The sequence below is a fragment of the Athene noctua genome, chromosome 1 (assembly GCF_965140245.1).
Source record: "Athene noctua chromosome 1, bAthNoc1.hap1.1, whole genome shotgun sequence".
NCBI lineage: Eukaryota > Metazoa > Chordata > Aves > Strigiformes > Strigidae > Athene > Athene noctua.
The window spans coordinates 66,276,029-66,288,123 of record NC_134037.1 but is presented as its reverse complement, the minus strand read 5'-3'; the positions used below and the strand labels follow the sequence as shown (position 1 = coordinate 66,288,123).

The 12,095-nt window shown below is 37.4% G+C and overlaps 1 protein-coding gene across 1 annotated transcript in view; it reads left to right on the top strand.

Annotated features, from left to right (window-relative positions):
- The window catches only part of IFNGR1 (interferon gamma receptor 1), a 34,921-nt gene extending 24,259 nt beyond the window's left edge, over positions 1-10,662 (top strand). The window contains exon 7 of the mRNA XM_074896407.1: positions 5,487-10,662. Coding sequence (XP_074752508.1) covers positions 5,487-5,981 — 495 coding nt within the window. The 3' untranslated portion in view covers positions 5,982-10,662. The remainder of the gene's footprint in view (positions 1-5,486) is intronic.
- Positions 10,663-12,095: the final 1,433 nt, after the last annotated feature.

The window sequence follows — 12,095 nt, the reverse complement described above, 5'->3', positions numbered from 1 at the left end:
TAGCAAAAGGCAGCTCATGCACAATGACAGTGCTATTATGCTCAGTGGATCCATAGTTATTCTGGCTTCCCATTACTACTGTGGATATCGCATCTAAGGCATTGGAAAGAAGAATATTGTACAAATAGAATTTGTGCTCCTTAACTCCTGTGAGCTTCCTGTTGCATGCTCCAAGTTCACACTTTAAGCGCACCTTGTAGAAACTCATTTGTGTACCCCTATTCTCAGTTTACTGGGCTACATGTTATCTTGTGATTCCTAGGTTCAAGTATCCCACAGTCTGGTTCACATTCCATATCATGCTTTGTTGCTAAGGAGCTGGATGAAACCTCTAACTTTATAAAAAGAATGTTACCTGGGTGGTCAAGCACAGAGACAAGTTCCCCAAGGAGGTGGTCACGGCCTCAAGCCTGTCATTGTTAAGGAAGCATTTGGACCGTGCTCTTAGATGTATGGTTTAGCTTCTAGGCTGACCCTAAGTAGAGTCAGGAGTTGGACTCAGTGATCCTCATGGGTCAATTCCAGCTCGGGATATTATGTGATTCTGTCCATTTCCATTGAAGTCTCTAGTGAGAAATACAAATTGCAGAGCTCGTAAGGATAGTTTCAGTACAGCTGATGTGAATAATTAATAATTTATGATTAATGATTAGTTATTTTTATCATTAATCTTTTAAATTAATGACTAAAATGTAAATTATTAATACAAATAATAAATTTAATGATATGGAGTTATCTCTGTGGACTTTTTGGAGCTGAGGGGCCTGTCACTGACCTTTGAATGTGTACTAGACATTTCTTTCCATACAGTTTATGACCACTGTGCTTTACCTGAGCTTGTCTGAAAATGAAACATTTAGGGAGTTATTTCACCTGTTACAAGGCTAGGTAAGGTGTCCTACCTTAGGACTGCTGCCTTCTAGTGATCTGCTTCCTGGTGGCTCAAAGTAGATGCCATCGTCAGAGTGGCTTTTAGCAAGGTGGTGTTCTCCAACAGAAGGCAAAGTAAGAGTAACCATCAGGCAGCTGCCCGTTTGATGTGAGAATCTCACATACCCAAAGAAAAGAAAAAAATCCACTGCTGTTTAGATCTTGAGAATTTTTATATTCTCTTTTCTATGCTGTTTGTGACTTTCATGTCAGTCATGTACAGGTCCTACTTCCGCAGTGCAACTATCTTTCAGTATGGGCGTTGAATGATTACCCTCATGAGAGAAAATGTTTTAAACATTCTGATTCCTAGTGGGATCCTACCAGGAATATGCATCTAGTGAAATGGAACATATTCCTTTACAAGACTTCATCTTGGTAGTCTTCTGTGGGATCACAAGAACCTGATGTTTCAGCAGTCTAGCTGTAGTTAGAGCAGTTAATTTTCTTTAATTTATCTCACAAAAAGTGTTTAAAGAGGCTATTTCCTTCCACCCACTGTCTTCAATCATTCCAGTTTGTCTTGCGCATGATTTGTACTGTGCTAGATTTTTGCTGTAAGATTTGTGATAATGGCTTATCCACTTTAAAAGGAGCCTGACCTTGATTTACTGATATGCTCTGGGCATTTTCCTCTGCTTTAACTTCACTGTCTTTTTTTCAGTGCCTCTTAGCTTTAAATGGTGGCAAATATTTTAGTGGATAGAAAACACCCAGTCTATAAGAAAGACTCATTGAAAAGCATCAGTTTTTACTTTTCGTTCATACTTAAGTCAGCTTTTCTGCTGTCTGATGGTACTTTTTCTGAGCCTGACAGGAACGACAAGGCTGTTCTCTCACTGTATTTGTAGAACACTTACAGATATTCGTGAAACAATTTTCTTTGACTCTGGCTTTTTTGGCTATACAACATATATTTTTGATTTGGAGAAATTGTAAGACTGATACTTGCCACAAGTAATTGTCATCTTAAAAGAGAGAAGCTGCTTCATTAGCTTTTGGGAGGATTTTTTTTCCTCTGAGAATCTGTAGGGCAGTAACATAGTCTCCTACTTATACATTTACATAGCATTAATTTGTTGTGGAACCATGCAAAGGTAATGCAGATTTTGTCAATGTCCTAACAAGATTTGAAATGAACTTCTCAAACTCTCCTCCAGAAGATGTGCCCCTCAAAATTTGTAGGTGGACAAGTCCTTAGAAAAGAAAGTTAAGAAAGAAACTGTTGATTACCTTAACTGTTATATGTTATTTATATATGTGATTACCTTAACTGGGATATCTTATTTATATGTCTCCTTGACACTGGCTTCCAACTGTGTCCACCCTAGTCTCAACAGACAGTGAACGATCTGAAAGCTCAGGTGCTCTCACTGGAGACAGGAAGATACCTGAGCACCTGCACGTGCCAGGAAATACTGCTGACATCCAGCTTAAGCTCACTGGATGTCAGTTTGCTAGTATTAGATAATGTACATGAAAGGAAAATATTAACTTAGGTATGGTAAATACTTTTAATCAAATAGTAACCATATCTTATTTATCCTTGTTACCTGAGATGCTTGAATGGCATTCCAGTTAGTGTAGTAAGCTGTGATTCTTCTTTTTGAAGCTGGAAATAACTGCATGAATTGCTAAATTGTCTTGTAGTCATGATTCAGTGACTCTTAAAGAACCTTTGATACCAGGAAACTAAGAGTTTTTTTCATCTGATGGCTTCCTCCTTTCATGGATGGGAAGAGTAGTGTCTTTGCACTATCTTGCTTTGTTCAGAAACTCACCAAGAAAAAATATTTCCTTTTTGAGAGCAAAAGTCTTGGATGTACTTGTATAGACAGTACTTATTTCATCCCCGGGGTCTATCTCTAAGTATTGCCAAATGGCACTGTGAAATGCAGAACCTGTGTAGAGTACAAGTGTTCCCTTAACATATTTTAAGACTGATTTTTAGAGTCATGTGAAAATCCTAAAAAGACAGATTTTTGGTTTTAACAGTATAGTATTTACTGCTATGAGGAGAGATGGGAAGTTGTAAATGGAGCTTTTAACCTTATTTTCTATAGTATTTTGTTTCAGCACACATCCCTCAAGTATTCCAGTTTACACAGAGGTTTATCTTCTCTTGTCACTTACTGTGTGACTGTTGGAGTCAGATTTTTGCTACCCCAAAAAAACCCTACAGATGCTGATCCCTTCAAAGTCAGTGTTAGTATAGCATAAGTATCCAATATTTTTCCATGTAGCTGTATAAACAGGTTTTCAAAATGTACTTTAATTCTACCAGCTGTTCATAACAGTTTAGTATCTATGCATTATTATTGTATTCTGGTTTCTGCAACTATCTTTTAAGCATCTGCTTCTTACAAATGGTTGTTTTCCATACTCATGGAAATTACTCTGAGTATTCTTTATGTAGTATTCTGACTGTTTCTGGATGGTCCCTTTCTGTTATGCAGAGAGAATGATCGCTGAATGGCAGCTGGGTTGTAGTGTGGTATATTCTCAGTGTCAAGAGCAACCTTAATGCTCCTTTTAGTAGTTTTCCAGTGGCAGCCCTTGATTCCCAAGGGGATCACCTCACTTTAGTGGCACTAACACAACTTTTTATAAAACTCAGATTACAAATAACTGCTCTCCAGGGAGTGTTTGTTTGCTTTGTGGTGGTGTTTGTTGTTTGGTTTTGGTTTTTTAAACTCCAATAGTTTCATTGATCCAGCATAAACCACAGTACCATCAACAGAATACCACGGCAACTGAGAGGAAAGGTATGAGTCTGAAGTAAGAGATGAAGGCAAGTTCCAATGAAGTCAGCACATACATGTCAGCACAAGATATGAATGTAGAGATACAGCCTCACAACCTTCTGATCTAGGAAGAATCTTGAAAAGCACAGTCAGATTCGATTGTCTGGTTTTGATGGTGCTCTTAGTTCTTACTAATACAGACTGGGAGGTTCTTTTTGCCTTCTTGCAGCTTTTAAACAGTATTATTTTTTGCCCCCATTTCTCCTCTTACCTTCTTCCAAATTTGCTTCAACCTGTACTTTCAATCAGGTTATTTCTTTACAAAGTACCTGTCCTTGTTTCAGCTGGGATATTCTTCCTAGTAGCTGGTACAGTGCCATGTTTCGGATTCAGTGTAAGAATAATGTTGATAACACACTGATGTTTTAGTTGTGGCTAAGTAGTGCTTTCAGTCTCCCATGCTCTGCCAGCAAGCAGGTACACAGGAAGCTGGGAAGGAGCCTGGCCAGGAGAGCTGACCTGAACTAGCCAAAGGGATATTCCGTACTGTAGGATGACATGCTCAGTATATAAACAGGGGGGAGTAGACTGCTCGGGCATTGGTCAGTGGGTGGTGACCCCCTGTGCATCACTTGTCTTTTCTTGGGTTTTATTTTCTCTCTCTTTTGTTATATTCCTTTTCATTACAATTGTTATTATTTTATTTTGTTATTAAACAATTCTTAACTCCACCCATGAGTTTTGTGGGTTGGTTTTTTTTATTCTCTTCCCCATCCCAGTGGGAGGGAGGAGGAGTGAGCAAGCAGCTGCAGGGTGCTTAGTTGCTGACTGGGGTTAAACCACAATAGTATCTCAAAAAACCAGGATTGTATACATTTTATTAGGAAACTATCTGTAGTACTTGATAATCTGTGATATACACATAGAGTAAATTATGAAATTTGGAAAAGGACGCTATTAATTAACCCTTTGTCCCTATGCTTTCTCTTAGCTTTAGGGAATACCATCATACAACTGAAAATTTACCCTACTTTGTTTCTTTGCTTTTTATATGTATTCTTGAAAATGTCTTTATCTTGAAAATGCCTTTAAAAAATATATATATATACAAAAAATCCCAGGAGAACCTAAACAGCCTGAAGTCATGTCATAATCATTTAAAACAAGCTGGAGCCTGGTTATTGAAGGAATTAATAGGCTCTTCCTATGGAGGGATTTCAAAGTGAAACAGTAGTCACAGCATTGAGGGAACGCTTAGTGGCCCAGGAGACATCACTAGGAAGACTTCATCATAGATATGACCATTGGGTATGCATAAAGGTTCTCACACCATTTTACAGATCTCTTTCCAAAGTTCACTTCTGTCCCAATTGAGGCAGTTGCCAGAAAATATTTGCCATTGCAAGTTACACTCATTAGTTATAGAGTATAAAAGGCTTCCCTAGCTAGTTGAAGAGTATTGCAGCTTTTTTTTTCCTTTGCTGCTTTCATCTGTGTTGGAAACTTCAAAAGACTTAAAATACAGTGGGTGACATGAAATGGATTTGATTCTTGCAAATGTGTTTGCACATAGAAAGCATTTTTGAGAGCTTGCATAAAAGTCTTAATGAAAGAGTTGAAGTCATAGATATAGGCTAACAACCTTGCCAGATCCTGATTTTGCTAATTTCTGTTGGAATTGGTTGTGATGACATTAAATTTGTATTACGAACTTTTTGTTTATTTAACCTCTAAACTTTGACAGTAGATAAAGCCAATAAATCAATAGCTTATGCAGAACTAAAACTGATTTTTGTATTTTTTCCATTTAAGGTCAGCGTGATAAGAAACCTGAACACAGACAACATTCTAGAATCAAAATCGGAATCAAAATATGTATCTGTAATAAGCGTTACGTCAGACCAGTCAGCATTGACAGGGAATGATGAAGTAACTTCACTGGAGGTAGAGCCTAAAGAAGAAACTGTTAGTCCTGAGAATTCCAGTGAAAGACCATCTTCTGTTCCTCTGTTAGAGGCACCAGCCAAAGCAGAAGAGATGTCTGTGAAGGAAAGCACAGAGGAGGTATCTTCTGATGATGAACAGAATAGCAAAGTGAGAGAGAGTTACTTCATTTCTGACGGTAGCCAAATGGATATATGTAATAACTCTGCAGGTCTAGAGGTTTCTGCCACGGAAATAGAACAAACAGTCCTTCCAAGCAGCTGTGTCAAGTTTTCTGGCTATGACAAGCCTCATGTTCCATTAGATATGCTGATAGATGTTGGTGAAGAACAGCCTGTGATTGCTTACAGACCCACTGACTAACCAACATCGATGACATATTTAACCAGGAAGAACAGCATTACGGAAGAACTCAGGAAGAACTCAGGAAGAACAGCATTATTGAAGATTATGGAAAGTCTAGGTTATATTATGAACATCTACAAGTTGTACTTGCTCTAATCCAACCAAAGTAACTAGTACACAACTTATTACAGTGGGATCCTGAAATGGAGCTGAAAGTAGTAGCTGAGAACAGCATAAAAAGTGGGGGGAAATTTCATAATAACCACTTCTAGAAGTGGTTGTGTATATGACATAACTCACTGCTTCCTATTTGAAATATACTGCTTTGTTTTTTTAACAGTACTCTCTGGAAAACAGACTTCATGAAGGAGTATAAAACAGCAGCTGTATCATTACTCGCTTATGTTTCAAATCCTTTTCAAAATTAATTTGATTAACATAATGCTTAAGAAGTCCTTTACTTGGTTATGATAGAAATATGCAAGAAATATTTGCAAGTTTTTGCCTTTATTGGAGGTATTCTCTTGCTTTTTCTCTCCAGGAGTATTGTTGTATTAAATGAAATGTTACTATTTCTTTTAAGTAAGAATATGGCTGTGATCTTTTCTTGTATATCTTAAGAATCTAATTTCATAGCCAAGAACCAGTTCTTTGTAGTCTTTTTCTGCAACTGTATGTATTTCCTGTATGTACTAACTGCATGTATTGGAAAAGTAGGTATTTCCAAGAAGTAGGTATTTCTAGGACCATTACTTTGTACATTTCAGTGAGTAAACAATAGAACTCCTTTGTAACATAAATTCTGTGGCTAAAAAAAGCTATTTTTAAAAGTGCTGTTACTTGCATGTAGCTGCATCCTTTTGGATCACCTAGATACATTGTGTAACCATGTCACATTCTGTATAATTCTAATTCTGTATGAGCATGCTGGCTCATCACCATGGGGCGGGGCGGGGAAATGTCATGGGTGGTTGCACAAATTATTTAGAAAATGTTTTCAAAATTCAAAAGCCTGTTTTTCTCCAGAGTGTTTTTATCCTAATGCTTAGAACAGTATGATTTATTTTTTTGCTAGAAATAAACAGGACTTCTTCCAAACATGTTTTCTAGCAGGTTGAAAATGAATACCATTTTTCCCCTTTTTATGACATAACTCGGGAGCTACACCAAATTACTTCCCTCTACAAATACATCTCAAGACAATAGTAAAGTAGTGTGGTAAGTTGTAATTCATAAGTTACTGTTATTTGACAGCCCTCTGAATTTTACAGCATGAGATTGTAGTTCTGAGAACTGAAGGATAAGAATTTTATTTTTTTACATTTAAAAACTTTTGAGCCTAATGTCTGCAATCAGATTTCCTTTAATCAAAATTTGATGGGTATTTTCTGTTTGTAGGAAATGTTTACAATCATTCTTAATGAAGCTTAGTTCAGAAAAAAAGGATGTTTTAGTGGTGCAGTTATAGAGAAGTATGTCTTTGTTTTAAAAGATGTTTTTTTAGGATTATCAGAAACATTTGCGTGTTATAGCAGGTGGTTTTAAAAGAAAACCAGTATCACAGTGCTTCTGTCCTTATGTTTCTCAGTGGCGTGAGTATTCCTAAGATAAAGTTAGTTTATACAGCATTTTCTGGGCTGGTTCTATTCCTGCAGATATGACATTAACCATCAATTCCCAGAGATTTAAAGACAATAGCTATTTTTCCCTTCTCTACTCACAGGAAAGTAACATCTTCTAGGAGGGTTTTGATAATTTTAGGAAAGGCCAAATCAAACAGGTGAATTTTGTACTTAATGGTGTAATTGAAAGTCTAACTAGAAAGATTTCAGTATGTGTTTAGCTAGCTTTGATTTGCTTCTGCATTATGTTTAAAAGTAGTGAGACCCCCTAGTAACTTGTACAATGCCGTGTTCTTGGTTGAGTTCCTGGAAGGCAATGCTGGTGACTTACTGCTTAGGATCCGTAAGTGTGTAGATATCTGCACTGCAGAAGTACAGAAAATAACTCTTCAGTTAATAATATGGTTCACCACTGAAGCATGCTTGTAGTAGTCTAAAGTAGTAGTCTACTAAGGAGATGAGCAGCTGTGTCTTGTGCAGACCTTGAAGTTGGTGTCATTTCTTTCAGGTTTTATGGGTTTGTTGATAAATATGAACTGCAGCAAATACCTCAGGAGTTTGTAAATGTCAGCTGTTTAAGTTAAACTTGGCTCAGAGTGGAGAAATAGGGTGTAACTGTGAGGTTAGCTTGTTTTCTGGGAAGGTGTTTCTGATCAGACAATTTGCTGAGTATCATCTTTGCCACTGCTCAGAGTATTTAATCTTCTTGTAATTGGTAGCTTGTTTTCCTTCCATCAGTTTTGACCAAAAAAAATGTTGCTGTTCTCCAAGAAGATTGGGAATTAGCCACAGTCATTCCGTTTGGTGTATCTGCCTCAAAACTGTTCTGTCAGAAGTATATAATTTCTTGGAAATCATAGATTTACATTCTTAACTGTACGTGGTGAAACTCTGGCCATGTTAGGAAAATAATTAAGACTAGGCCTCTTAGATTTGTGTGAACATAAGAGATGTGTTTTCTGAAAGGTTTTCCTTGCTGCCACACTGGAAGAAGTATGAGGTTTTGCCTGTGTGAGGGCAGAGAGATATATTTTAAAAGGAAGTGACTGTCTCAGATTCTTTTCTCTTCCCCCTTCAGTGCTACTACATTGTACATTGTCCCAAATCTTTCAAGTCACATGTAGTCCTATGTGAGTAAAAGGGACCAGCCAGGTGCCAGGATATAATTAAGGACAAGGAGGTTAAGACTGATGAGAAACAACACCAATACATCATGAGCATATAGGAAAAATTTGACACTGTGGGTGGTTACATACAATGGAAAGGCACTGTTACTCTGTAAGCTGAACATCAAGCACAGGAGTATGAGTGCTTTGTGATATGCAACATATATATGTGTACAACTGACCTCTTTTGTAACTATCACAAGTAAATCTATTTTTAAATTAAGATTTCTGAACTGTAATTATAAAAGCCACTGAATTATCACCCTCCCTGCAGGTATGTCTTCTGTGTGCTGTGTACTTAACAAGTAGCCAATAGCACGGGCCTGGTTTAGATGTTTAAATTGCTCAGGACAACTTACAGGTTTTATAATTGTGAAATAAAGATGTTTATGGGTGCGCAAAGCACCAGATTCTTCTATGAGTGGTGACAAGCTGAAGATGTGAGGCCACAGTGAGACAAGAATGTGTTCCCTGGGTCTGTAAACTCTAGTTCTCCCTGTCTTGCTTCCAGCAGTTGCTAATAGCAATATTGAGAGCCTAAAAAGAGGGCAAGTGCATGGTGATATTTCTGCTAGGATACAGTCCCAGCAACCTGCAATGTGAGGAATTCTTGGGACAGGGTACATGGAAATACCTTTCCAGCTGCAGCTAGTTAGCCTTGCTTTTGCAATTCTGTACTACCAAATATCTGAGCCAACGTGGCTTGAAAGCTGTCAGGTAGTATTTATCTATGCATTTTCACTTAACTAGTAAATTAATTTAAATTAATAAATTAATATTCTTGTGATAGTTTGCATAAGCTTCTGGATATTCATGCATAGCACCTTGACACGGGATATCGAAGTGCCTAACACAGGTTCAAAATCATTTAATATTCATACCTTTTACAGACATATCAGCTATCCAGCATGTCACATGTAGAAGGTTTCACCACTTCAGGATGTTTCAGGTGATTTTTTACTCTTGTCAGGGCTGCTCAGGATTCCTCCCTTCCTGTCTCCTAAAGATGATTTGGGAGATGATGGAATGTAAGACTCTAGAACATTACATCCAGTGTAAGAAAAATTGCATCACAAAACTTTGGCCTAATACCTGACAACATTTCTAAGAACTACTTTAGTTCTCGTTTTTGTGTGGACATTGTCACTTTTTATTATCAGATCTGCAGTTAACCAGTACTGTGGTAATACTGGTGGCACAGAAGCATCGGATGTTCTGCCTTATGCTTTTTCCACATGAATCAATAATGTAGTTTTAAAAAATCATTCTTGTCAAATCTACTGACAGCTGTGGAAACAAGACATCTGGTAGTGTCCCAGTTGCTTAGAACAGACATACATATTTGTGTGTAGTCATGAGAAGAGCTGTTTTTCTCAATGCTAGAAATAACCAGTTGCTCTGAAGTGGTGCCATGTAAACAGTATAGTACTAATAAATAAGGGCTATTGTATTTAGTTCACATTAATAATTTCAGAATATCTTAAAAAAAACAGCAAACCCAAGTGCGAAATGAGTGACCTGCATAGATTTCTTTAGTGTGGGGTTTTTTTTTTAAAAAAATCAGTCCTTTAACTATGAAGCCTTTGTATATTAATACACTTTCTGTTGTCTAAGTGGATGCAATCAGTGGCCTAGGTGGGACCTCCAAAGGTCTGTGGTTCATTTTTCTCCCCAGAACTGCATCACTTGTCCTGCTCATGTTTAGACTCCACAACCCCATCAGGCAATTTGTTCTAGGAGTTTGCTACCCCTAGAAAGTATTTTCTAATGTTTAATAAGTCTTTCCCACTTCAGAAACATCCACAGCGAGCCTGCTGAACATACTTTGATTCTTCTCTGAAATTTGTAACTGAGCTACTTGTAAATACGTAAATTTCAAATGTTTTTACACTGAATTAAAAAAGTCTCAGAAGACAAATGTGTGTGCTCACTTTTTTCTTACTGTTAGCTTTTTACTGAAGACTAAATGTGCTTTTGAAGCTTGCTCAGTTTGTGTTTTGTATGTAGTGTATGCACAAGCATTATTGAAAATGAATAGAAAGCAGATTGTGGGAGATGTATAGCATATATGTGTGGTGTGTATGTATGTAGCCAGTTACTGTACTCTACTTACCAGATACATTAGCACGTAGAATAATTGGTTTTAAAATTAAGGTAATTTCTTACTTGTTGAGAGATCCTTTGGGTGAAATAACCACTCACTCCAGGCAGCAGTGGAAGTCTTACCTTGAGGACATGATTTACATCTGTTTGTTTTGAAAGGTCTCCTGTACAGATGTGAGGTGCTGCCCTTGCTGTACACCAGTAGCTGATCTTGGAGAGGGGTTAGGGCTGACACACAGGAGCTCTTTGATCCACTGATTCTGGCTACATTGTTGACTTTGCAGTTTCTTTTTGCTGTGATGCTATGGATGCAGCCTGATCCAGTTGCTTGAGCCTGGGGACTCTCCTTATATTCTGTTTAAAAATTATGAACAAGGATTAAATGGTCACACAATTTGAATGGATTAATTGCTACAGAGCAAGGAAAGCTGGGCTTCATTGGAACTCTTACTGATCACTTTATTTTAAGTTTAAATAATCCAAAAGTCTTATTTATTGATGTTTATTTCTTAATAGTGAGCATGTACATTCTTACATGCATCTTGGAAATCAACTATTTGTCTTCAAGTGTCATGTTAATTTACCCAAAAGAAGGTAGGCTAATGTTAGAAGACTTTTGATTTCACTTGGCTGTCAAATCTAGAATGTGCAATTTAAAAACATTTTCTACGCATGATCAGCACATTTACTCCTTCCAAGTAACTTCTTAAGACTGAGTAGTGCCATCTCTGGGCTGATTCTGGTAGAACAGTCATACCTTAAGAATTCAGATTCTCTTAGAAATGGCTGTGCAGATTGAACGGAGTCAGAACAAATGGAGAAACTTGAATTTATAACATGTCTGCATTAATTACTACATTAAAATTTATAGCACAGAGTCTGAGTTTTAGTAATGGATTAGGTTTCTGATTAACCCGTTATGAATGAGTTACTCAAACCAGTTTTCTTTCCTGAGGTTTTGGCATTTTTTACCTAATTTCAACGCACTCATGTTTTCTAACTTGCCCATTTGTGTAACTGGACAATGGCAAGGTAGCTGATCAGGCTGAAAACTAATTTTTCGTTTATTTGGAGACAAAGAAGTTTTAATTTGTAGAGCAAATGATGAGCAGGAAAACCAGGTGGTTCTGCCAGCCAGCTCGCTACGTGTTCTGCAAAAGTAATTCTGCCATTGTCAAATATTTGTAACGTGCAGTAGAGCAGTAAGCAGTGCCCTGTCTGATAGGGCTTTTTCCCGTCTG